The following is a 27,093-nucleotide window of genomic DNA, read 5'->3' on the forward strand; positions in this document are numbered from 1 at the left end:
ATCACAAGGCTCCTTACATGGGAAAGAGGGAAGCAGACAAGTCAGAGATGTGCCAATGGAAGCAGAGACTGGAGTGATGTGGGACCACGGGTCAAGGAACGCAGTCAGCTTCTAGAGGCTAAAAAAGGCCAGGAAATGGGTTCTCCCCTAGAGCTTCCAGAAGGAACACAGCAAAATAAAAATTTAAATAAGTAGATAAATAAAATCAAAAATAACATTAAAATAATTTTAAAGGACAGAAGGAACACAGCCTGGCCAGCACCATGATTTTAGCCCACTCAGACTGATTTTGGACTACCGACCTCCAGGACTATAAAATAAATGTGTTGTTGAAAGCCTATGATTTTGGTAATGTGTTACAGCAACATAGAAACTAATGAGGCTCTCTACCTCACAGCATACACAAAAATTAGTTTCTACTGATTTAAGATCTAAGTGTGAAACACAAAACTCTAGAGCATTTAGATAGAAATAAAGGAGAATCCCTTAGTAACCTCACAGGCAGAGAAAGTATCTTTAAGACACAAAAAGTACAGATCGTACAGGAAAAGACTGGTAAATTTGATGATAAGCAAACCAAGTTACGATGATAGACAGTATTATGAGGGTAGACCTGGCAAAACGGTTAGATATGGAGGGTGAGGAAAGGCCTTCTTGAGGATCTATTGTTCAGAGCTCAGATCTGAAAGGTGTGGAGGATGGAATGAGATGGTTTGTGGAATCTCCAGCATGAGGCTGGAACCAAGCAGACAAATGGAAATCAGGGGGCCTCAGGACTGCAGGCTGCTGAGCAAGGCCCTTGGGGGAGGGGGAGGGGCAGCGGAGGGGCAGGCTCCCTCCCCCACAGCCAGCAGTATGGCTTGTGTCCATATTTACCGTGGAGCTGCCCCGGAAGATTTCCTCCAAAGCGACCCCACCGCCATCAACGTTTCAAGGACACAAACTCATCTGGGGCGTGTCCATCTGGTCCAACCTTACCTTGTCCAGATGGGAAAGCTGGGTGCAGGAGGGATGGGATTTGCCCGCAGCCAAGCAAGGGACAGTGCTGAGTCAGGGTGGATCCTGGGTTTTCCTGATACCCCGCCCGACACCCTGCTACTCCTTGCACTTGTCCTGCCTGAAGACCTCTGCACTTGCTTTTCCTCTGCCTGGAATGGTTCCCCCAGAACCTCCCTTACTTCTCCCAAGTCCCTGCAGACAGGTGAGTCCTCTGAGACACCTTCCCTGATGACCCGATCACTCTCACCACTGTATAACATTGCCTGGCTTTTTCTGCTCACACAGCGTTCATCGCCGCCCCACACTGCGGGACACTGCCGTCTCTCTCCCCCAGCAGAAGGTCAGCCCCGTACGAGCAGGGGACTCGCGTCTGTTTTTTCACGCTGCAGCCCCACTGTCCCACACGTGGTGGGTGTGGCCGGCAGAATAGTGGCCTCCCAAAGATGCCCACATCTTAATCCCTGGAACCTACAGATATGTGATGTGGCAAAGGTTGAATTAAGGCAGCATAAGGAATGGTTGCTAAGTGGCTGGCTTTAAAACAGGAAGATTATCCCAGGTTATCCGGCTGGGCTCAGTTTAATCACAGGAAGAGTCAGTGTCAGAGGGACACAGCATGAGAAAGACTCGCCGTTGCTGGCTTTGAAGATGGAAGGGGCGTGGGGCGTGGGCAGCTGCTAGAAGCTGGAAAAGACAAGAATGCGGATTCTCTCCCGGAGCCTCCAAAAGGAGCGCATCCCTGCCTACACCTTTTTTTTTTTATTTATTTAATTTATTTATTTTTAGCTGCGTTGGGTTTTCGTTGCCGCGTGCGGGCTTTCTCTAGTTGCGGTGAGCGGAGGCTACTCTTTGTCGTGGTGTGCGGGCTTCTCACTGCAGTGGCTTCTCTTGTTGTGGAACACTAGGCACACGGGCTTCAGTAGTTGTGAATCGCAGGCTCTAGAGCACAGGCTCAGTAGTTGTGGCTCGTGGGCTCTAGAGCGCAGGTTCAGTAGTTGTGGCACACGGGCTTAGCTGCTCCACAGCATGTGGGATCTTCCTGGACCAGGGATTGAACCCGTGTCCCCTGCACTGGCAGGCAGATTCTTAACCACTGTGCCACCAGGGAAGTCCCCCTGCCTACACCTTGACGTTTAGCCCAGTGAGACCCATTTTGGACTTCAGACCTCCAGACCTAGAAGGTTATACCTTTCTTTTGTTTTAAGACACTAAGTTTGTGGTCATTTGCTACCCAGCTCTGACCCTGCCCTTTGCCCTTCGACCCCTTCCTGACCTCCCCAGGATGAAGTCCAAGCTTCTCAGCCTGCCGTTCACAGTGCTTCTGGGCCGCCCTGTCCTGCTTTCTACAGCGAGGGAAAGGCTCTCCATCTATGCTGTCCAGCCCAGGAGCCAGTGAGCACTTGAACTGTGGCCAGTGTAACTGAGGAAGTGAATTTTTCCTTTCGTTTCACTGTCCTTATGTTTATTTTATTCATTTATGCATTCGTTCATTCATTTATTTATTTATGGCCACGCCGCGAGGCATGTGGGATCTTAGTTCCCCAACCAGGGATTAAACCCGGGCTCCCTGCAGTGGAAGCACAGAGTCCTAACCACTGGACCACCAGGGAATTCCCTGTCGTTAAGGTTAAATAGCCACCTGTGTCCAGTGGCTACTGCACTGGACGGCACAGCTGCCAGGACTGTGCCCACCTTTCCAGCTAGGTCTGCCCCTAAAGCCTCGTCACCAGAGGGGCCGTGCTCCTTCAACTGCCCCCCAGGCACCAGGATGGCTCCCACTTCCTGGCCTTCGCCCACACCATGGCCCCATCCCACCTTCTACCCTGATTCTCTAACGCCCAGTTCAGTTCCCACCTTAAATGTGGTGGAGCCTTGAAGGGGGTTCAGGATTTGGGGGTGGTGGTGATTAAAATGCCCCTTCCCCCAATTCTACCTCCCAAATGAGGTGATATCAAACCAGGCTGGTGACAGTTTCACAGCTACTTCTGAGAGTCCTGGAGAAAGGGAGATGTCCCTGGCCCAGAGAGCTGAGACTTAGAGAGAGAGAGGCCTATCCCATGAATATGCCAGCCCCCAGTCCAGGACCCCCAGAGGGACAACCAAGACACAGGAATGGGCTCCAGGGGGGTCAGAACCAGCTGAGGGTGGTGCTGTCAGATTCCTACTTCCCTGCCACCTGCCACCAAAGGGGGGAGGGGCCCCGAAGAAGTGACAAAGAGCTCCTTCCCTACCAGACCCCAGATAGAGAGCCCTGCGTTCTTTCCGGGACCCCAGCACAGGAGTCATTAGGCAGCCCAAAGACCCGGCCTTCAGAGGGGAAGCAAAACCAAACATAAGACAGAAAGCTGGGAACCTGCTGTGAGTTCTGGGCGACACGGGTGAGAGGGGCAGCTGCTCCAAACCAAGTCCCCTTTATTAATAAACGCATGCGTGTGAGAGCACAAACTTCATGCCTGGGGCACCACCCCGTAGAGCTGGTGGGGAAGTAACTTCTGCTTCTCGTTGCAACTGTAGATCCACCGGGGACGGACGAACACCAAGGAGGGGTTATCCATCAAGGCCTGCAGGGGCGAGGGGGTGCATGTGGGAACATGTGAGCCAGGAGGGGGTCTGGGGGATGCTAGGGCAGGTTTGGTCTCCCTCTCCCTGCCCCTTCAGGACTCACCTCCTCAAAGCTGGGGTCCCACTCCTGTGCCGTGATCACAAACTGTACCCGGTCGCTCATATAGTCCTCAAGCTCCCTGGCAGGAGAAGAAAAGAGGTAGAGAATCGGTGTCCCCTCTCTTGACACCCTACTCCCCAACCATCCTCAGAGGCCATTCTCCATCCCCACCTATGTCCCCTATAGGCCGCCTGTGGGTCCCCCACTCTCCCACGTGCCAGGCTCGCCACAGCCCCAAAACCGACAGCTCCCACAGGCGCCAGTCCTTTCGGAAGGGCACTGTGGAGCCTCGCTTTAGAGAAGAAGAACCCGAGGGGAAGCTATGCATCCAGGGCTGCCATGCACCCAGGGCTGCCCAGCAGAGTGAGGACGGCATGGAACTCCACAGCCTGTGCCCAGCCTGGGGGTACGGCCTTCTCCATCCTCCCGATGGCCCTTCTCCCCACGACCTACCACACCTCCTCCCCTGCCTCCCCTCTCCCCAGAGACTGACCCGTTGAAGGCTGTGACATAACGGCTGAGCATCCGCCGCTCGTCCCCCGGGAACTCCCCGTACAGGAAGAAGTGTTTGCCCTGGAAAAAGTCTGCAGGGGAGAAGGCGGAAGAGCCAAGCCTGAGGCCCCTGGAGTCCCAGGGCACCAGCCAGGAGCCACAGAACACGCAGAGGCAGGACAGCAAGGCCGGCGCAGCCGCCGGAGGGGGAAAGGGGTGTCCGTGTACAGCCTGGCACGGGAATAATCCATGACAAGCAGTGGTTCCCTGCCAGGCCCATCTGAGCCTCTGGGGAGTTTTGCTTCCTTTTGTTGCAAGAATGATACAAGACGCAATTACTATTATTGCAACATGTTTCTTACACCAGGTCAATCACTTCGTTAGCTTGGCCTGGCTTGGAAATTTCACATCCTGCCACTTCCTCGCCATGGCTGTCCCACTCCTTTTTAATCAGCGCCTTCTCTGGCTCTGACCTTCAGGGTGGTTCTTCGTTCTAGTCTGACATGATTTTCCATCAAGTTGTCAATGCCATGTTTGGGGCTTTGGAGGATCAAAGTACTTTCCTGCCCATCACCCATGAGGAACCGAGCAGAAACGGCTTCTTCCAGTGGCCACTGACCCTCACCTCTGCTCAGACCCTCTGACTGCCCGGCTCTCCCTTCATTCTCTCTTTTTTTTTTTTTTTGGCCTCACTGCGCAGCATGTGGGATCTTAGTTCCCCGACCAGGGATCGAACCCGCGCCCCCTGCAATGGGAGCACAGACTCCAGAGTCTTAACCCCTGGGCCGCCAGGGCAGTTCCCCTCTCCTTTCATTCTTGACCTGGCCCTGACCCACGACCCCCGCGATCATGTCTGGGGTGAGGAATAACAATGTAGTTCCCAACAGAGATCAGTGCCCACAGCACCTGTGTTCCCCAGGCCCCACCACACACTGACAAAGCTGAACCCGGGGGGTGGAGCCTGGGCACCTGCAGATTTTAAAAGCCCCTGGGTGATCCTGACGCCTAGGGAGTGGGAGGCCCCCCCTGGGAGCCCCCCCCCCCGCCCCGGCGTGAGGGAGTGGAAAGCCAAAGGGGGTCTCGCCTGGGGCTCAGCTGTGATGGAAGCGGTCACAGCAGGAGTCAGGACAGGGACAGAGAGGGAAGTCAGGAGAGGGTCCTGAAAGGAAGGGAACAGGCCTAAGAGGACAAGGAGGTGGCAAAGGCCAGGGACTGGGGGTGAGGAGCCTGGAAGACAAGTCACAGCGGGCAGCAGCCATCCCAGGACTGGCTGGGGCAAGTCATGGCAGAGAAGTAACAGGGCCAAATCCCACATCAGGAGGGAGGATTTCCCACCTGGGAGCTCGGGAATCGGCAGATTGGGAGACTCCGGGGGACCTTCATTGTCCGTGTTCTCATCCGTGGATCCTGCGTACGGGTCCTTGCCATTCTCCTCGCCAGAGGGCGGCCTTTGTTCCTTCTGCTCAGCCACCCTGGAGAGGCCAAGAGGGGTGGGGTAGGAGCATGCAGACCAGATGCCCCTCCCCGCAAGGCCAGGGCCACCCTGACCCCCAGCCCAAACCCCACCTTCTCAGCTCATCCTCGGTGTCCCCAGAATCTTCTGCCCCATTGTCCTGTCCTTCTGCGAATGGAGGCTTAGTCAATGCGAGGCCCATGCCTTCTCTTCTGGAAAGACCGGTAACCTTCCCTCCCAGTCTCATGCCTGAGCACAGATGCAGGCATCCCAACCCCCAGGCTCAGTGGCCCTCCAAATCCAGTTAGGGGTTGTCGGGGGTGGGACAGCCACCCTCTACCTCAGATCCATTGCCTGGAATCCAGCCCCTCCTCCCTCAGATCCAGAGTCCAGGCCCCCAGCTCCTCCTCCCTCAGACCCAGGATCCAGACCCCCGCCCCTCCCCCCTCAGACCCAGGATCCTGGCCCCCGGGCCCCTCCCCACTCAGACCCAGGATCCAGACCCCCGGCCCCTCCTCCCTCAGACCCAGGATCCAGGCCCCTGGCCTCTCCTCCCTCAGGCTCTGACCTGACTGCTCCCCCTTGGTGTCAGTATCTTCCTGGGGCCCTGGTGTGGGTGGTTTGGTCTCTTCTGGGGTTGGGGGTCTCTGGGGTGAGCTAGGTCCTGCTGCCTGAGAGGGCTTGGCTTTGGTCTGGGGGCGCTGAGGAGGGAGGGTGGGTCAGCAAGGACGGAAGGGGCAGCGCGGGTGTGAGCGTGGGGGGCGCCTGCAGGAGGCAGGAGTGGAGAGTTTGGGTACCATGACACACCCATGTCCCCCCCCCACTCCACCCTCCCCCGCCCGGGCCGGGGGCCTCAGACCTTTCGGGGAGGCTTGGGGGCTTCATCCCCACTGCTGCCGCCGTGAGAGGCCCCCTCGTCCTCGCTGCTCGAGTCTGGCCCAGCCATGAGGTACCTGGGGGAGGAATCAGGCCTCACACAAACAGCAGATGTGTCCTCCGGGGGAGGTGGGGAGGGGGCTTAGGAAGCAACAGGCACTGGCTATTTATTCAGTATCTACTAAATACTCAGGGTGGCAATCGTGGCCCCTCTCCCAGCCCGCCCTCCTCCTGGCTCCGGAAGGGCCCCAGAGACCACCAGCCACCCACACCGGAGACCAGAGCACTTCCTGGCCTCCTTTCCCTCCTCAGGAAGAAATGACTCATTTCAGACAGGGAACAACAAAAAAAATCAGAAATAATTCTCCCCTTTGAGAATCAAAGTCAGTTTCTCATTAGGTGCTGAGTGCCCCTGCGGCTCCTCCGGGCAGACACCAGGCTGACCCCAACCCTGGCTCCTCCGCCCAGGCATGCTCTCTGCCTCTGTTCAGCCTGGCAAACCTGTTCTCTTCTTTGAAGACCCCTAGCTCACTGCGGTCCTCCCCTTGGGCCTGCCCCCAAACTGTTTTAGAGCTAAGTCCGGCCCCTCATGGAAGTCAGAGGCCTTGGAGGGCAGGACCCGACGTCCGGGGCCAGCATTGCACAGCCCAGCCTGGCGCCAAGCAGGGGCTTCAGGTGAAGGAATGTGAATGGGTCCCAATGCTCTGCTCTCTGCCCTGAGGCCTTGGGAATGCTGTGTCTCCAGCCTGCAGTGTCCTTTTCCTTCGCTAAGCAGACCTCCCAGAGCCCTGCACGGACTGCCCCCCACTGCCCCACCTGTGTCTCCCTGCCCTCCTCCTCCTCCTCTGGGAAGTCTGCTGACTCTGGGCCAGCAGGGCCCGGCCTGATTTCTCTCCAGATCCCTGACACTGCCCAGCATGGGGACAAGGGGCAGGGTCGGGGTGTGCGTGTGTAAACCACATGCATGCAGTGAGGCCTCACCTCCGAGAGGGCAGCCGCCGCCGCATGCGGTGACAGTCCAGCACCCACTCCTTCCGCACGATTCGGCCTCCGAGGCCTAGGACCTGGCTGTACTTGGGGGTGTTGGCAAAGGCGCAGCTGGCAGGGAGCGGAATGGAGGGTGTCAGCCCACTGTGATCTGAGAGGTGAAGGGCAAAGAGAGACAAGGGGCACAGAGAGAGGGAGACAGCGAGAGACAGGGAGAGACATGGGGCAGATGTGGGAGAAGCAGAAAAGACACAGGGAGGCCGAGGGGAAGACTTTAAGAATCAGAGGGAAGAAGAGAAAGAGAACAAGAGGCAGAGGATACAGAGAGGTGAAGTAACAGAGAGAAGGCAACATGGAGGAGACGAAGGGAGGCAGAGGAGAGGCAGCGGGGAGCGTGGGGAGGGGGCGCAGGCCTACATGAGGTGGGTGCTGTCTGGAGTCCAGTCTGGCCGATACTTGGCCCCCAGCTCCAGGGCCTTGTCCCGGAGCTCCGAGCGGAAGGGGTTCTGGAAGCCGCTCAGCACCACCACCACACCCTGGAGGATCTTCCCCAGCTCCTGCGGGCCGGCGCGGGGGGGCCTGGGCTCAGCGCCTTCTCCTCGGGGCTTCCCTGGCGCCGCCCCCCGTGCTGCGGCAGGGACAGGGGCAGTGGCTGGGGTAGGGGTGGGAGCTGGCACTGGGGAGGCCAAGGAGTGGATTCAGTCAGTAGGTGTAGAGCTACACCCCCAGCCCCTCCCTCCTCAGACCCAGGATCCAGGCCCCCGGCCCCTCCTCCCTCAGACCCAGGATCCAGACCCCCGGCCCCTCCTCCCTCAGACCCAGGATCCAGGCCCCCGGCCCCTCCTCCCTCAGACCCAGGGGTTCAGGCCCCCGGCCCCTCCTCCCTCAGGCCCAGGATCCAGGTCCCCAGCCCCTCCTCCCTCAGACCCAGGAGTCCAGACCCCCGGCCCCTCCTCCCTCAGACCCAGGATCCAGACTCCCGGCCCCTCCCAACTCTGACCCAGGATCCAGGCCCCCGTCCCTCCTCCCTCAGACCCAGGATCCAGACCCACGGCCCCTCCTCCCTCAGACCCAGGATCCAGGCCCCCAGCCCCTCCTCCCTCAGACCCAGGAGTCCAGGCCCCCGGCCCCTCCTCCCTCAGACCCAGGATCCAGGCCCCCGGCCCCTCCTCCCTCAGACCCAGGATCCAGACCCCTGGCCCCTCCTCCCTCAGACCCAGGATCCAGGCCCCCGGCCCCTCCCCCCTCTGGCCCAGGATCCAGGCCCCCGGCCCCTCCCCCCTCAGACCCAGGATCCAGACCCCCGGCCCCTCCCCCCTCAGACCCAGGATCCAGACCCCCGGCCCATCCTCCCTCAGACCCAGGATCCAGACCCCCGGCCCCTCCCCCCTCAGACCCAGGATCCAGACCCCCGGCCCATCCTCCCTCAGACCCAGGATCCAGACCCCCGGCCCCTCCCGGCTCAGACCCAGGATCCAGGCCCCTGTGGGAACAAGGAATCCAGTTTGCTCACATTTGGGTCTCTTGAGGGCGGGTGGTGAGGGCTGGGCGGACGGTTTGCTGGGGGTCTTCTTTTCTTCATGGCTCAAATCCAGCTTCCTCTTGCCTCTGGGGGACTCCTGAGGATGAGGGGGTGGGATGGGCCGAGGCCCCCAGCTCACCTCCTCCCTTTCCACCCCACCAGGGTCCGATGATCTCACCTTGGAGGTGCTGCCTACCGTCTTGGAGGCCGGAGAGGCAGAGGAGGCGGCACTGGAGGCCTGTAGTGTAGCAGCTGCATAGCTGGGTCCTGCTGGGTCACTGGCTGCGACTTCAGAGGGAGAAAGTGGAGCCAGGTTGAGAGGGCTGGACCCTCAGACCCTTCGGCTCCTATCCATGGGACACAAAGTGTTGTTCCCAAGCCCCAGGAGTGGCCCAGGAGTCCAGGCCCCCGGGCTTTACTCATTCAGGACCCAGGTTTCCCGCACTCACCTGGGGGGGTCTTGTTGATCCGGCTGAAGAAGAGAGCCCCGGGTCTCAGGGAGCTGGCACTCTCATCCTCCTCCTTCACGCGGAACTGGCCGAGCTTGGTCACTTTCTAAGGTCCCACAAGGTCAGCGCAGTGGGAGGACTGTCAGCAGGGGTGGGGTGAAGAGGTGGGGAGAAGGCTCTGGGCGGTGGCAGGTAGAGCTTACCTGGGATGAGGCCTCGGCCTCCTCTTTTTCTGGGGGGCTGTGAAACCTTACAAAACTCAGGCCATAGGGGGCATCCTGGGAGAGGAGGGGTGGGAATCAGGGAGTCTGGCCAAGGACTAAGGCTTGGCCCCAATCCCTTTTATTTACAGAAACCCCTTTCTGGCTCTTTCCCTCCTATGGACACACACATGCGGGGAAGTGCCCGCATGATAATGACAAGGATAATAACAGCAAGCTGTTATTGAGCCCTAACTTGGGGTCAGGCTCGGTGCAAAGCCCTTTACATGCACCAGCTCCTTAAGCCTCAGAGCAATTGGCAAAGGCTGCTGGGTGTCTAAGCGAATCCACCCTGCATGCCAAACTCCTGCCTGCGGAATGGGAGGGAGGGCTGGGTATCACTTCTGGAACTCAGAAATGCTCCAGACTCTTTCCCTCTCTGCTGGGTGGATGCAGAGCCATGAGATAGAAGGAGACTGGGTCCGGGATGACTGGCCAAACACCTCCCGCGACAGATCCAGAGGTATGACAAGTATACCTTTACTGTGTGCTGTCATTACATACTCGGGTCTCGTCACCACAGCTTAGCATCCCTAACTTACAGCAACCCCATAAGGATCAGGAAACTGAAGCCAGAGGTTACACAGCTAAGGAGTGGAGAAGCCAGGTTTTAAACCAGCGTTCTGACTCCAGATCTCGTGATATTAACTGAGCCCCAAGTCTACGAGGCCCCATCTCCAAGTCAGCAGCTCCCCCTCCCAATTCCCCTGAGGTCTTGCAGGTCATCCTTCCTCATCTCCCTCCAGGAAGCGAAGATTCCTACATGGGGAGGACCTCAAACCAATTTCAGAGAATGCAGGGACCCAGCCTCCTTGTAATCCCACGGGGAGACCAACTGTCCGGTCCTCCCAGCCCTCTGGGACTCAACATCGGCCGCTCGCCTCTCTCGTGGCTCAGGACCAAGGACCCCACTCCCACCCTGGGTACCTTGCTGTAGGGCTGGCTGCAGACAATTTTGACGCGGTCCCAGCGCTTCTCTGCTGCTGCCCGGACCAACTTGTCGGGCCCAAAAATGCGAACACGGTTGGAATTTGAGCCACTGCGACTCTCGGAAGGGGACATGAAAGACGAGGTGACCAGAAGGACCTGGGAAAAGGCACAGAGGATGAGAACCAGGCCTGGCTGGTTTCAGTGACACCTCCTAGGGGCTGGAAGAGGGCAGGGGCCTGAGCAGGGACCAGGGAGTCGCCAGATCCAGCTGTACCTCAACCTGCCTCAAGGCCTCTAGACCCTTCTCATTTCTGGGCCTCCAGTCAGGCCTACCCTGACACAGGCCCCAGAGGGGTCATTCTAGTCCCAGATCTGAACCACCCTTCTCTAAATTCTTCCAGAGTCTTCCATATCTGGCCACGTGGCGGGAACCCTCAGGACAGGGAGCTTCAGGAACCCTCCCAGCAGAGGATATTCACAATGACTGGCACAATATTCAAGCACCTTATTGTATGTGTATATATATATATATATATATATATATATATATATATATATATATATGTATATATATTTGGCCGTACCACACAGCTTGTGGGATCTTAGTTTCCTGACCGGGGACTGAACCTGTGCCCTTGGCAGTGAAAGCGTGGAGTCCTAACCACTGGACCACCAGGGAATTCCCTCAAACACCTTTTTGAAATGCACAGCTGAGTCAGCAGAAGGGAAGTATTCGAGGCCAGAAATTACAGTGCAGAATCCAAAGAGGTAGGGGAGCTGCACCCATTACTAAGTGACTGTCTCTCAGTTCAAACCCGCCCTCAAAAAACAAACAAACAAAATAAATAAATAATAAAATAAAACAGAAAAAGTACAAAAGAAGAAAAAACAAAAAATATTTTAAAAAGAAAAGAAAAGAAAACAAAACAAAACAAAACACCCCACCCTTGGCGGCTCAGCTCTGGGATGCTGGGGACGTTTCTAATCTCCAGCTGCTCCTTGTCAGGCTCTGCCAGCAGGGGGAGCTAGAGAGACGGGCTGGAGGAGGGAGGCGGGACCTGAGCCTTCTTGCAGATCCCCCGAGCAGCACCCAGGTGTGCTTCGCTCCTGCGTCTGCAGCTGTTCTTCCCCCGGGGGCGGCAGATGAATCCAGTTTGCAGCTTCCCAACACCTGCAGAACTGGCCTCACTGCACCCTCTCTGGGACGTACCAGAACCAGCCAGGGAGCTCCCCTTCCTCAGGGTCTGAGTTTCAGCTCCAAGGGCCCCACCTCCAAGCTTCGAAACATCTACCCTTCAGTCATGCCAACGTCTTCCTTTTGTTCCTCCAACCCTAAGGGCGGTGACTGCCCCCTGCAGTTGCTTCCGCGTCCTGCCTTAGTCTTCTGGCCTCTTCAGTTCAATACCTCGTTACTAATTCTTTACGTTAATTCTCTCTGTTAAACTAACTGGTGTGGTTTCAGTCTCCTGGTGGGACCCTGACTGATACAGTGGGTGGCACTGATGTTGGTGTTTGCCCCATTGCTGATTCCGGGTGGCACAGAGCTTGATTTTAAAGGGCTCTAGGTGGTGGCAGCAGGAGAGACCAAGAAAGAAAGCCTGCGCTCCAAGTCAGGAAGAAAGGCATCTTAGGGACCACGCCACAGAGCAGAGAGCTGGGCCTCTCCAAAGGGCAACAACCTCCGTGGGTAAATTAGGGAGGAATGTGCCTTGTTCGAAGAGTCAGTGGGAGGCTTTAGCTCTGGGGGGACAGCAGAGAAAAGCTGAAAAATTCTCTCTGGAGACTCCTAACCGCAAGTCTGTACTCTCAAGGATTTGCAGTAAAAATCCACACTAGTTATCTGCGTGGAAAAACCCAAGGTGAAAATTTTAAGTGGTCCCATGTATACAGTATCACCTGGTGTCGGGGCAAATCCTCTTGGAGGAACGTACTTCAAACCAGGCCCTCAAAGAATTCCCACAGATACATTCCCCCAAAAGCAGAATTAACAATCACTCACACACACACACACACACACACACACACACACACACACATGAGGCATAAGGAAACAGGCTGCCATGATTCAGGGTCAGCAGAAACCACAAACTGCAGACTCAGACCCACAAAGACAGCACACATTGACATTATCAAACACACAATATAAAAGTAATTGTGTTTAATAGTCTAAAGAAATAAACGGAGCTATTAACAGTATGACGAAGGAACAAAAACTGACCAGGCAGTTTTGAAAAGCAGTGGAAGAGCTGCGTGCCCAACACTAAGGGATGAACCATGATTGGTCCAAGTGGTCCGATTTCCTCTGCCAGTGGCTGGTCCAAGGATGGGCAATTCGATGTTAAGAGGAAGGCTGCTGGAAGCTTTTGGGAAAGACTTTCCTTCTTCATTAAAGAGAAACAGAGGATGGAAGAAAACCACTGCTTTTCTGCCATTCCACTCCTCCACTTTCTGCTTTGGATGCTACTAGGTGATGGATGGAGCAATAGCAACCATCTTGTAACCATGTGGCCAAGTCCAAAAGAATCAAGAGGTGCCCAACCAAGCACCCTGACTTTGTTCAGTTGCCCAATCAACTCTGGGTCTGCCTAATGCTGGACTTCCCTCCTAAGGAAACGATATATATTCTTAGGCAGTAAGCCACCTTTAGTTGGGTGTAATGTGTTATTTAGTCTCTTTTCTAACTGACATGCTGTGAAATTAGAAAACAAAAGCTTTTTGCTGAGAAAAACACAGACTGTAACTAGATATCTCTTTGTGCTCAGCTCTTGATTATGAAAAGGAAACAGCAAAGATGACAAAAATTATAGAGAAGGGAAGCCAGCTCCCTGGCCTTGACTACACTTGTTAATAAAAGGGCTGATTTTGAGCATATGGGAGAGCTGAATTACCATCTAGTGACTAAATAAAGGGGCAACACAAGCTGTGGTTGGCAGCTGCCACCCACACTGAGGGGGAGCCTCCCTCTGAATATACTCTCCTCCCATTCACTGTGAAGAGAAAACAACTCCAGTTGTTTTATTATCCAATACTGTCTTTAAGGTTCTAGGATTAAACCTTTATTCTCTAGACTGCGTTAACCTTGCAAGCTTAGATATCCCCTTTGCAGAACTTGGAGGGGTTAAAAAAAAAAAATGTTGGGACTTCCCTGGTGATCTAGTGGTTAAGACTCCACGCTCCCAAGGCAGGGGGCCCAGGTTTGATCCCTGGTCAGGGAACTAGATCCCACATGTCGCAACTAAGAAGTCCGCATGCTGTAACCAAGACCCAGCGCAGCCAAATAAACAAATAAATAAATAAATAAATACATTTTTTGAATGTTGATGATTTTGTAGAAAATGTCACTAGTTATTAAAATATGTGCCTTTGGCTTGGTTTGTATGGGTGACATCAACACAGACCAGCCCTGCTCGGCCCTTTTTCCTTTTCTTTCTTGACTCTTCCAACCGTTATCTAGTCTCTGGGCAGGAGCCAGACCTTATAAGTCCCAGAGTCTTTAATTCAGTATTGGCTAGGAGTTATAACAAAACTTCCAGCAGAAGTTTAATTAAAAACCTTGAGAGAATGGGAAACTATTGACATAGGGGTTTTCAGACTCTGAAAAGATCAAGCCCTAATCTAACCATTCCACGTTTCTAGGTAGATAAGATAAGAATAATAAAGATTCACATGCCCGATTAGATAAAAGTTTTAGCTAACAATGCACTTATTCTGTTTCCATAATTATAAAGTAGAATTTTGATCTAAATCTGTTTGCCAAGAAGAACAGAAAACTTTTTTTTATAGTCTCAAAGACTGTTGATTTTATTTAAAATTTTAAACAAGGAGGCCATTAGACTCAGTGACTCCAGTGCCTTAGGTAGCCTAAGTAAACCAACCAAAATCTAAGCCAGAGTTGGTGTACTCAAATCTAAGAAAATGAAATCAACTAATCGTGAATAGCCAAGTCACTAGATTTTCCCAAGTAAGGGAACCATTTAAGCTCTAGCCAATTAAATAATTGCTTTGCTTTGCTTCCCTGTTTTCTCTCTAAAAATCTCTGTCCTAGCCCATCCACACAGCACCCCTAATCATTTTTCAATTTTGGCTGCCTGATTTGAATTGTTTGCTCAAGTAAACTCTTCAAAACATAATGTGCCTTAGTTTGCCTTTTTACAACTTATAGAACTTTTATTTTATTATTTTTATTTTTTTGGCCACACCACGTGGCTTGTGGGATTTTAGTTCCCCGACCAGGGATGGAATCTGGACCCTCAGCAGTGAGAGGGTGGCATCCTAATCACTGGATCTCCAGGGAATTCCCTAGAACCTTTAGAATAAGAACGTGTGTTCAAGGAAAACCTCACTGGTTAAAATGTACCTTGTAAGGTGGAAAAAGCACTTGATAAAATTCAACACACGTGCATTTAAAAGACTGGCAATATCAAGTATAAGTAAGGATGGGAAGCAAAAAGAACTCATATACTGTTGAAGGGAAAATAAACTGGTACAACCATTTTGGAAAACCGTCCATTTCTAATAAGGTTAAAACATATATCTACCTGAAGACCCTGCAATTTGACTCTTAGGTATTTACCTAAAAGAGATCTCTATACAGAGGCTTGTACAAGAATGTTCACAGCAGCTTTTTTCATAATAGTCAAAAAGTGGTGGACTTCCCTGGTGGTGCAGTGGTTAAGAATCCACCTGCCAATGCAGGGGACACGGGTTCGAGCCCTGGTCTGGGAAGATCCCACATGCCATGGAGCAACTAAGCCTGTGCACCACAACTACTGAGCCTGCGCTCTAGAGCCCACGAGCCACAACTACGGAGCCTGCGTGCCACAACTACTAAAGCCCGTGCGCCTAGAGCCCGTGCTCCGCAACAAGAGAAGCCGCCGCAGTGAGAAGCCCACGCACCGCAACGGAGAGTAGCCCCTGCTCGCTGCAACTAGAGAAAAGCCCGTGCACAGCAACAAAGACCCAATGCCGCCAAAAATAAATAAATAAAATAAATAAATTTATTTTTTAGAAAAAGTGGTGGGGAGTTCCCTGGCGGTCCAGTGGTTAGGACTCAGCACTTTCACTGCTGGGGCCTGGGTTCAATCCCTGGTTGGGGAACTAAGATCCTGCAGGCTGCACAGCATGGCCAAAAAAAAAGTGGCAACAGCCCAGATGCCCGTCAACAAGAGGATGGATGAACAAATTGAGGTCTACGCTTACAGTGATACTGCTCAACAGTAAGGTGGAACAGACCGCTGACATATATGTGATATGTTAGAACATCAAAAAAACAGTATGTTGAGTAAAGCCAGCCACAAAAAAGGAACACATGCTAGAACATTCCACTTATATGAAATTCTAGGACAGGTAAGAAAAGAGATCAGTGGTGGCCTGAGCTGAGGGTGGGAGGAGTGACTGCAAAGGGACACGAGGAACTTTCAGGAAGGCCAGCGATGCTCTACGTCTTGATCTGGGGGACAGTTACACAGGTGTGTACATCTGTCAAAACGCTGACCTGTGCATTTTATTATATGCGAAACATACCTCAATTGAAAAAAATTTTTCACTGCAAGAAAACTGATTTGTAGAAAACTGATTTGTTCACTTAAAATTGTAACCTCTCTTTTCCACAGTAGGTTTATTTTTACCCCAAATCATTTTGCTGATTGACCAGCTGGCTCATTATGATCTCACCACTCCGGCTTGAATTCATTCAACTGGTTAAAAAAAAGGATTAGGCCAATTTTTAAAAGTCAGTAAGTCCCCTACATACAAACTTTCAAGTTGCAAACTTTCAAAGATGCAAATGTGCCCCTGTATGCCAGCTGTTGTACTGTACTACTGTACTTTTCAAGGTACTCTACTGTAAGATTAAAAATGTTTTCTTTATTTTTTGTTTTTTATGTATTATTTGTGTGAAAAGTATTATAAACCTATTACAGTACAGTACTATACTATTGTGTTAGTTGGGTACCTAGGCTAACTTTGTTGGGCTTATGAACAAACTGGACTTACGAACAGGCTCCTGGAACGGAACTCATTCATATGTAAGGGACTTACTGTATTTGTAATAGAGCAGAAGGCTTGTAAACATTTGTCACAAATAAAGTAACTAAGAGAGGCACCCCAAGCAATTCGGAATCTCAACTGGCTGCGACATCTCTGAGAAGTTCTGGGACCAGAAGAAAAGGAGTTTTGCTCTCAAGCAGCGACTGAATCGTAGAACGAACAAGTGCCTCTGGTTGTTTCTGCAACCATGCTGCAATTTCAGCCAAATACCTGCTGCACACAGCTTATCACCTGGGTCTGCTCTTTGTCTCCGGGAACGCTGGGCTCCTCCAGAGGGCCACCGTCCGTGTGACTCGCCTCCACCTTGGCCTGGCGCCTGGGAGGCCTGGGGCCTCGATGGGGGCACCGGGGGCAGGGATCAGCAGGGGGCCCACCTCAAGGCCCTGCTTACCTCGTAGTCCTGCTCCCCGGCCCCTCCGGCTGAGCTGCCCACCAGCACCTCCACGAAGGCCGAGCCGTCATTCCCGATGTCCACGCTGTGTATCTGCTCGTCCTTCTCTAACTGCAGGGGAGGGACAGCACACTGTCAGTGCTGCTCTGGCCACCCCCCAGCTCTCTGTGGGACCCCGGAAGAGGGATGACCCCCATCCGGGCCCCCTTGTCTCCCTGCAGAGTCAACTCGGTGACAGTGAAGACAGGGCTGAGTGGGGCCACTGCGTCCCCTGCACGCAGCACAGGGTGTAGAGTCAGAGCTCGAAAATATTCACCGACCGACTGCATAAGCTCCTGCACCCACTTCCCTGGCTCTGCCAGACTCTGCCAGATGGGCCGCTAACCCGCCACCACGGAGCTCTCCTTGGTGGCGCTATGCAGACCAATGGCACATCTGTCACCCCCAACCCCAATCACACAGGGCTCCGGGGAAGCTCCCTGAGGGTAGGGGCCTAGTCTGGTTTGGCTCACCACTGATTCCTGGGTTTGAGTCCCAGCTCTGCCACACGCTAGCTATATGGCCTTGTCAGCTCACCTCTTGGAGCCTCAGTTTCCTCATCTGTAAAGTGGGGATGGTCACCCTATCTAGGATTATGCACATAAATACTACGGCCTCAGGGCCTGGCATGTAGCAGGCATCCTGCCACTGCCAGTCAGGAGGCAATATTAGTCGCTGCTTGAGGACTATTTGTCAAAAGAAGGAAAGAGCTGACTGCAGGATGGCTTGCCCCGAAGTTTCTGCCATTTCTGTCTGACTGGAAAGGCCACGTGGGGGTGGAAGGCAGTTAAGAATGGCTTTCCACTCTGGGGATCTTTTATTTGGCTCCTAGAATGACAAGTTACTACGACCCCCAAAGGTACCCAGTCTGCCACCCTACACCAGGATCATCTGACGGTCCGATCTGCCCTGTCACCTCCCAGTCGGGAAGTGGCCCGGACACTGCCTGCACTCTGCTGCAGGCAGGAACATCCCTCCAGGGAAGGAAGGAGCCTGGGCTTGTGGGGAGGTCAGCCTGACTTCTAATCCAGCCCTGCCACTTCCAAGCGGTGCAGCCCTGGGTGGCGTATAACCTCTCTGAGCCGCAGTTTCCTCACAAGTGAAAGGGGAGGGTCATCATAATAGTCCTCCTTCCGAGGGGAGTCTAGATGACACATACTAACCACCACAACCCACAGCCATTGCAGCGGACATCTAAGTGCTCAGACGTGGCAGACCCATAATACCTGTATCTTCTCTCCGCCCCACAGCTCTTCGAGACAGGAGCTGTTATTATCTCTATTTCACACGTAAGCAAATGGAGGCAGGAAGCGGTTGTGTCACTTCCCTGAGGTCACACAGCTGGCGTCCAGGCAGCCTGGCTGGGCTAAAATAAAGGTGTCAGCAGGGCTGCATTCCTTCTAGAAGTTCTGGGGGAGAATTGTTTCCTTGTCTTTTTTTTTTTTATTATTATTAAAGCTTTTTAAAAAAATTAATTTCTTTTATTTTAGGCTACGTTGGGTCTTCATTGCGGTGCGCAGGCTTCTCATTGCGGTGGCTTCTCTTGCCGCGGAGCACGGGCTCTAAGCTCGCGGACTCAGTAGTTGTGGCGCACGGGCTTAGTTGCTCCGTGGCATGTGGGATCTTCCAGGACCAGGGCTCGAACCCGTGTCCCCTGCATTGGCAGGGGGATTCTTAACCACTGCACCACCAGGGAAGCCCATTTCCTTGTCTTGTTTCCAGCTTCTAGAGGCCCCTGCACTCCTCAGCTGTGGCCCCTTCCTCCATCTTTGGAGCCAGCAATGGCATTGCTCCAACCTCTGCTTCCGTCTTCACATCTCCTCTGACTCTGGTTCTCCTGCCTCCCTCCTTCCCTTATAAGGACCCTTGTGATTACGCTGCACACACACACCCCCCACCCCAATCATCCAGGCCAATCTCACCATCTCAAGATACTCAGTTCATCACATCCACAAAGTCCCTTTTGCCATGTAAAGGACATATTCACAGGTTCTGGGATTAGTATGTAGATATCTACTGCATTATTCTGTTTACCACACTTAGCTAAGCTCTTCCTGGGCCAGGCATCACTGAATCCTCACAGCCACCTTGGAAGGAAGGGTCTGTAACTCTCCCAGCTTTATAGAAGGGGAAACTGAGGCTCAGACAGGTAAATAAATGGCTCACGTCACACATAGCTAGTGTGTGACATGTGAGGCACATAGGCAGAGAAATTCAGATCCAACTGCCTGACAAGCCAACACTGCTTCCCAATTCCCCAGTTTCAATCCCTGACATAAAAACTCAACAGCTTGGGAATTCCCTGGCGGCCCAGTGGTTCAGACTCCAAGCTTCCACTGCAGGGAGCAAGGGTTCGATCCCTGGTCGGAGAACTAAGATCCTGCATGCCGTGGGGCGTGGCTGAAAAAAAAAATCTCTGCCTCTCCCACATTTAAAGCATGGGGCCCTCCATCTAGTAGGATGTATATATTTGTATTTTAATGAATGGTTCTTATTTCATATACGACTACTTCTACTTTAAACACACACATATACTCCCCTGTCTTTCTTTTTTTTTTTGTCTTTCTTTTGATAAATAAAAAATCTCTTATAAAAACATGGAAGCAACTTAAATGCCCATCAGTTTATGAATGGATACACACTGTATGATATTCCCTACAATGGAACAGTATTCAGCTGTAAAAAGGAATGAAGCACTGATCTAAGCTACAACATGTAGGAACCCCGAAAACCTGATGCTAAGTGAAAGGATCCAGACACGAAAGGCCACATATTGTATGGTCTTATTTACATGAATGTCCAGTATAGACAAATCCATAGAGACAAAAAGTATATCAGTGATGCATATACACACTAGTATATATAAAGCAGAGAACCAACAAGGACCTACTGTATTGCACAGGGAACTATACTTCATATTTTGTAATAACCTATAACGGAAGAGAATCTGAAAAAAAATCTAAAACTAACACAACATTATAAATCAACTATACTTCAATTTAAAAAAACTGAAGGGACTTCCCTGGTGGCACAGTGGTTCATACTCCACGCTCCCAATGCGGGGGGCCCGGGTTTGATCCCTGGTCAGGGAACTAGATCACATGTGCATGCCACAACTAAGAGTTCACATGCCACAACTAAGGAGCCCGCCTCCGCAACTAAGGAGCCCTCGAGCCGCAACTAAGGAGCTCACTGGCCTCAACTAAGGAGTCCACGTGCTGCAAACGGGGAGCTGGCGAGCTGCAACTGAGGAGCCCGCCTGCCACAACTAAGACCCAGCACAACCAAATAAAAATAAATAAATGAATTTTTTTTAAGTTTAAACTAAAATAGTAATATATTTTTTCTTGAAGAGTTAAAAATTAAAAAGAAGGTTAATATCAAGTGTTGATTTAAATGTACACCAGCAGTGTTAAATGCAGATTAATTCAGTAAATTCACTTGAGTGAAAAAAAATAAAATAAACAATTGAATTCCCTATTTTAAAAAAAGTACATCGGTGGTTGCCAGCGGCAACCTGGGGAAAGGGGAATAGGGAGTGATCGCTTAATGGTTTTCGGTTTCTTTTTGGGGTGAAGAAAATGTTCTGGATTAGACAGCAGTAATGAATGCAGAACATTGTCAATATACTAAAAAAACCCTGAATTGTACACTTTAAAGGGTTAAAATAATAACCTTTACGTTACGTGAATTTTACCTCAAGAAAAAGGATGTGAGTGTTCAGTAAGTATCAGCTGTCAGGAGAAAGGCTTAAGCACAGGATGAGTCATCTGTGGCCCAGGTTTGTGTGCACCTTTCCCAGGAAGACAGAATTCACGACAGTGGAAGAAATGAGATATGGAAGGTTTGCAAAGTCCCAGAGACATCTTATTAAAAAAACTGTTCCAAGACAAATTCATATTTTATTGCTTATATGCCGAGTCTATTAAAAAAAAAGATACAAACGAACTTATCCACAAAATAGAAACAGACTCACAGACTTAGAGAACGAAATTATGGTTACCAGGGGCTAGGGTTGGGGGGAGGCACAGATTGGGAGTTTGGGATTGACATGTACACACTGCTATATTTAAAATAGATAACCAACAAGGACCTACTGTAGAGCACAGGGAACTCTGCTCAGTATTCTGTAATAACCTAAATGGGAAAAGAATTTGAAAAAGAATAGATACATGTATTTGTATAACTGAATCACTTTGCTGTACACTTGAAACTAACACAACATTGTTAATAAACTCTACTCCAATATAACAACAAAAAAAAACTGTTCCGGGCTTCCCTGGTGGCGCAGTGGTTGAGAGTCTGCCTGCCGATGCAGGGGACGCGAGTTCGTGCCCCGGTCCGGGAAGATCCCACATGCCGCGGAGCGGCTGGGCCCGTGAGCCATGGCCGCTGAGCCTGCGCGTCCGGAGCCTGTGCTCCGCAACGGGAGAGGCCACAGCAGTGAGAGGCCCGCGTACCGCAAAAGAAAAAAACAAACAAACAAAAAAACTGTTCCACATCCATGAAAGAATAGGGTAGAACCTGATGCACCATTAAACAGAATAAGGTAGAACTTGATGCCATGACAGTGGATCCCCAAGATACAGTTTCTTGGAAGAAAACAAGGGAGAGGAGTGTTTACATACAGCGTACTTTTTAAAAGGCGGGGAGGGGTGGATATATATGCTTGTACATGGACAGAGTGACCTGGGGGCCACATGAGAAATGGCTCACAGTGGCTGCCACAGGAGGGAAGACCTGGGCAGTGGAAATTGGGAGGGCGGGGCTAGGGAATGGAAGCCAGAACGTGTCTACCTTGCTACTGAACATTTTTTCTAAAGAACACACCTCAGCATCTGGAGGACAGGAGTTGTTACACCTGGGCTGTGTCTCAGCCGCTCCCACCGGCCCAGGAGCGGTTAGCAAAGAGGCTGGAACTGCCCTCCTGGGAGGTGGTGGGTTGGCAATAGAGCCTCTTTCGGCCACCGCAAACGAAGAAGGCATGTGGGGCTGTCACGAGCAGAGGGCTGAACCCCAGATGGTAATACAGAGATACTGTGAGATGCTATTTGAGGGGAAAAAAATACACAGTAGTAGGAAAATCCACAGATCAATCTACGTGTCTTGGTGTCCTGAAGTTTCCTCTTATAACTTGCTTGAAAAGAACCAAACTTAGTATTCGGTGAGCTTGGAGTCACCCTGCATGCTGGCAACTGCCAAATGCCATCAGCTTCTCCGAAGGGTCTCCAACGCGAAATAAATCGACAACTGCTGTGGCAGTACTGCCTGCTCCAGCACTTTCCCTGCAGTTCATGCTCAACCTGGAAATCTCACAGAAGATTCTGGGGGGGGGGCTTCCCTGGTGGCTCAGTGGTTAAGAACCCACCTGCCAATGCAGGGGACACGGGTTTGAGCCCTGGTCCGGGGGGATCCCACGTGCCGCGGAGCAAGTAAGCCCGCGAGCCACAACTCCTGAGCCCGCGAGCCACAACTACTGAAGCCCGTGCGCCTAGAGCCCGTGCTCTGCAACAAGAGAAGCCACCGCAATGAGAAGCCCTCGCGCTGCAAAGAAGAGTAGCCCCCGCTCCCCGCGACTAGAGAAAGCCCGCACGCAGCAACGAAGACCCAACACAGCCAATCAATCAATCAATCAAAAAAAGGTTCTGTGAGAACCTAAGTCACATTCTGTTCCTCCTCTGCTCAGAGGCCTTCCACGGCTCCCATCTCATGCAGAGTAAATGCTTAAATCCTTACAATGGCTTTTAGGCCTTACGCAGGTTAGGGGTCCTCTACCCCCACCCTATCAGCTCCTACCCCTCTCCCCTGTCAACTCGGCTCCACCCACACACAGGGCTTGCTGTTGTCCCTCCAGCCCGCCAGGCACCAACCAGGCACCAGCCTGCCTTGGACTCTGTTTCTTTCCCAGGTACCTGCATAACTCACTCTGCTTGAAGGTTAGCTTCTCAGGAAGGCCTTCCTTAACCCCCTATTTAGAAAAAAACCTCTTGCCACTGCTTCATCTCCCACTGGAGGCATTTCTCATTCCTCTTTTTTCTTTTTTAAATATTTATTTATTTATTTGGTTGCACTGGGTCTTAGTTGCGGTAGGCAGGCTCCTTACTTGCGGCTCGCCAGCTCCTTAGTTGTGGCCCATGGGCTCCTTAGCTGTGGCACGCGAACTCTTAGTCGTGGCACGCATGTGAGATCTAGTTCCCTGACCAGGGATCGAACCCCAGCCCCCTGCATTGGGAGTGCAGAGTCTTAACTACTGTGCCACCAGGGAAGTCCCTCCTCACTTCTCTTAACCATGTAATTTCCTCCCTAGCACTCATCACCTGACATACATACGTTTTATTTATTAATCGGTCAGTCCTTCCCTGCCAACGTAAAATCTCCACAGGACTGACGTACGGTTGTCTTGTGCTGTCCACTGCACAATGCCCCAGTACCTACAACAGTGCTGGGCCTACAGAAGGCGCTTCTATGAATGAATGAACAAATGAATCCATCCACTCCCAAGTCTCCAGGGCCTGTCCCTGTGCTGACAACTCCTACAGCCCTATCTCCAGCTCCATGTCCAATCACTAGCTGTCCCCTGGATGTCCCAAAGTCATAGCAAACCCGGACATCCCAACCAATGTGTCACCTTCTCAAGCTGCCCCTTCTCGAGGTTTCCCACTTTGGTGACAGGTGCAATATCCCCTTTGGTCTCCCAGGGTGGAGAATCCTGTGCCTTGTCTGGCTCCCTCGCTCCCCATATCCTGTCTCTTCTTGCTCCCAATGCAACTGGGGTGCAGACCCAAATGGGATGTTCCTGATCATCTCCTGACCAGAGAGCCCAGCAGAATCAGTGCCCAGTAATTAACACATCAAGCCCTCCCTTTACACAAACACCTGCCTGCTGACAGGGCACTTCTGCAAACATTACATCACTGGATTTTCACAACAACCCTGGGCTCAGATCACGTTATTCCCAATGGGCAGATGGGAAAACAGGTTCAGAGAAAAGAAACCATTTGCCTGAGGTCACAGGGTGAGTAAGAGGGACATGTGGGGACTTAAATCCATGTCCCAAGACTAACTAAAAGCATTGGCTCTAGGCAAGTTGTATAACCTCTCTGGGCCTAGTTTCTTCCTTGTAAAAGGGGATAATAAAAGACTCGAGGTCATGGGGTTTTTATGAGGATTCAATGAATTAACCCATGTGAGGTGTTTAGAATGGTGACTGGCAGTTGTAATTTTTTTTCCTTTTAGTTCCCTGACCAGGGATTGAACCCGGGCCCTCGGAGCATGGAGTCCTAACCACTGGACCACCAGGGAATTCCCAGGCAGCTGTAATGTTGAATAAATGTTAGCTCTCATTATTCTTATTACGTTAGGGACCTAGAAGATATTTAAATTCCTAAAATCATTCAGAAAATCTTGTGGGTCTGTGTATTTTTCCTGGGAAGAGAATTCTCAGATTCTCCCTAATTCTCAAAAGGTTCTGTGAACCAAAACTTTTTCTGAACCACTGGGCAAGAGAGAGACAATAATATGTTTTAACACAATCAGGTAAGCCTTGCCCCCAACATCCCTCTCCAAACACCCCCTACATTCAGAAGGGAGGAATGTGGCCAAAATCAAGAAAGCCAAGGTATGAACACAAAGCAGCATGACAAAGTGGCTAAGAACACCCACAACAGGTTCAGGTCTCAGCACCGCCATTTATTAGTGGTGATAACAGCCCCTACATTATCCAACTCCATGAAGAGTCAGGTCACACAGGTAAAACACCCAGGCCAGCGGCACCAGCCAAAGAGCAGATGCTTGGCAACAAACCTAGCTCGCTTCTCCCACCAGTTTCTTATGCCGGAGAGGAACAGCCTGTTTGGAATTCTGTAACCATCTTGGGTCAAACTACCCTTTCCTCTTTGCCTCCCTCCAACTTCACAGAGAATGTACCAAAGCGCTGAGCATTCCAGACATGGTAGCTTAGACTGGCCACTTCACTTCGCCCTGCCCTATGCCCCAGTTTCCTCATCTTTAAAATGAGGTTGTTTGTGGACTTTCCTGGTGGTCCGGTGGTTAAGACTCCACACTCTCAATGCAGAGAGCCCGGGTTGGATCCCTGGTCAGGGAACTAGATCCCGCATGCCACAACTAAGACCAGCGCAGCCAAATAAATAAATATTTTTTAAAATAAAAAAAATTAAATGAGGTTGATTGGCTTAGATGATATGAGACAACTTCCAGCCCTGAGCCCAGAGACTTTAGAAGGCAGGATACATGGCAAAGATTCACTCTGTTCCAGCTGAGAAAACTGAGGCCCCGAAAGTAGCAGCAACCTACCTGGGCCACACACTGATTCATCCCTGGCCTAGTGCTTGGATCACCTTTCTCCCCTGCTAAGGGGCACAGGGATCACACTGCTCATTTTCCAGGTGAGGAGGCTGAGGCCCAAAGGGAAAGTGCCTCAATTCACTGCCAGTTAGCTCCAGAGCAGAGTCGGGACCCTGGGTCTCCAGACTCCTATTAAGGCGAGGGGGGGAGGGCAGAATCACCTGGAGCACCACAGAGATGGTCTTCTCGCCCGCCTTGGCTGCCCGCCATTTTCGGTAAGTGTCTGCCTTGAGAAGGTTTTCTGCACAGTAGGTCTGGAGAGAAGAGTGGGAAAGGGGAAGTTAGGGTACAGAGATGAGAGCTAGGTCCCCAGCTCTCAGATGATTCCATTGAGATCCCCCAGATTTAAGTTTCCCTATTAATCCCCACACACTCGGCCTTGAGTCCCCTACAGCATTTTCCCCTGGAAATTCACCCCTGGGCCTATCCCTCCTTTTCTCTCTGGAAGGAAGCTCCCCTATCCCTCCTTTTCTCTCTGGAAGTTCCTCTATTCCACATCTCTCTAGAATTCCCTTATGGCCTCTGAGAAATTCTCCCATGACCCTCCTTAGAATTCCACGAAGTCCCTTTTGTGAAAGGAAAAAGAAAATGATGTCGGTATTGCTAAAAGGGCTCTCTAAAATGGAGCTGGGTGGCCACTGAGGAACTGTGACCATGCAGGTCTCAGCCTGGATGGAATGTGACCTTTTGACCACATACTACATTAAACACAGGCATCCAGAACATCTACCAGAAACTCGAGATACTTATCGGACACTTACCGTAAAGTAACTCATGACGGCCTATCTATTTATGGGAGCTTTACCCTAAAGTAACTCATGACAGCCTATTCTTTAAAGCCAAATATTTCTTGTATCAGAGGCAATTACAATTCTCTCTGGACAACTTTAACCACCTGGTGACCTTTGTCCTCGTAAGTCCCTGACTCTCTCTCCCAACACTTTGTTTTACGGAAATCTGTGTCTCTCTAATATCAGTTCCTAAAACCCCAAATAAAGTTCTTTTTTCTTCGCAGCCCGGATACTGATTATTGTTCAACCCCTTTTAGACTCCAGAAGTTCTCCTAGAGCCCCCTCAAGAATTCCTTTACTTCTTCCAACCTCCTCCACGCCAGTCCCTCACCGAGTCCTGGCTACTGCAGGATACCACATGGCGGAGGCGGATCTCCGGCATGTCAACGTCGTGGGCTTCGCCTGACCAAGAAGATGCTGGAGGGTCTGAGTTTAGGGTGCAGACAGCTGGGGCGCCCTGCGCGGGCTTAACTGCGCAAGCGCACGAGGCTCGGGCCTTTCAAACAGCGGCGCGCCGGAGGTCGCGTCAACACTGCGCAAGCCCAGTGCGTCCCTCCCGACAGAGGCGAGAGGCGCTGAGTTGCCTAGTAACGAGCTCTTCCCGCCTCCCTCTGGCCAAACCGCTCTCTAGGCCCTCCTCCCGGTGACTTTCACACTAGGTCTTCTGGGCGCCTAGCAACCGGCGTGGCCTCCAGGACTGGTCCCCAGAAGAAATTCGCCATCCTCACCACCCCAGCTGAAGCCTGGAAAGCAAGAGGCCAGCAAATCTGAGTGGATTTTTGCAGGGAGCCTGGAGCCTACCGCAACAGGATCCCCTCCACCGGTTGCTG

The 27,093-nt window shown here is 51.9% G+C and overlaps 1 protein-coding gene across 4 annotated transcripts; it reads right to left on the reverse strand.

The window, feature by feature from the left end:
* Window positions 1–3,394: 3,394 nt before the first annotated feature.
* Window positions 3,395–26,752, reverse strand: LOC309794658 (DNA repair protein XRCC1). Of its 4 annotated transcripts, none has more exons than XM_082606424.1 (17): window positions 26,595–26,752; window positions 25,634–25,726; window positions 17,070–17,180; window positions 10,628–10,786; window positions 9,644–9,718; window positions 9,441–9,546; window positions 9,170–9,279; window positions 8,983–9,088; window positions 7,887–8,145; window positions 7,464–7,580; window positions 6,466–6,559; window positions 6,175–6,307; window positions 5,720–5,771; window positions 5,489–5,625; window positions 4,155–4,245; window positions 3,665–3,740; window positions 3,395–3,560 (listed from the first exon to the last, which is right to left on the reverse strand). In XM_082606424.1, exons 1-17 carry the CDS (start codon window positions 26,643–26,645, stop codon window positions 3,447–3,449), a joined length of 1,884 nt encoding a protein of 627 aa, XP_082462550.1. In that variant the 5' UTR covers window positions 26,646–26,752; the 3' UTR covers window positions 3,395–3,446. The 4 variants fall into 4 exon arrangements, with proteins under 4 accessions (XP_082462550.1, XP_082462549.1, XP_082462548.1 ...); XM_082606423.1 differs by having other exon boundaries at window positions 5,720–5,774; window positions 26,595–26,751; XM_082606422.1 differs by having other exon boundaries at window positions 5,720–5,774; window positions 8,983–9,279.
* Between the last annotated feature and the right edge of the window lie 341 nt (window positions 26,753–27,093).

This window comes from Mesoplodon mirus, assembly GCF_964341445.2.
Source record: "Mesoplodon mirus genome assembly, chromosome: 19".
NCBI classification, from domain to species: Eukaryota; Metazoa; Chordata; class Mammalia; order Artiodactyla; family Ziphiidae; genus Mesoplodon; species Mesoplodon mirus.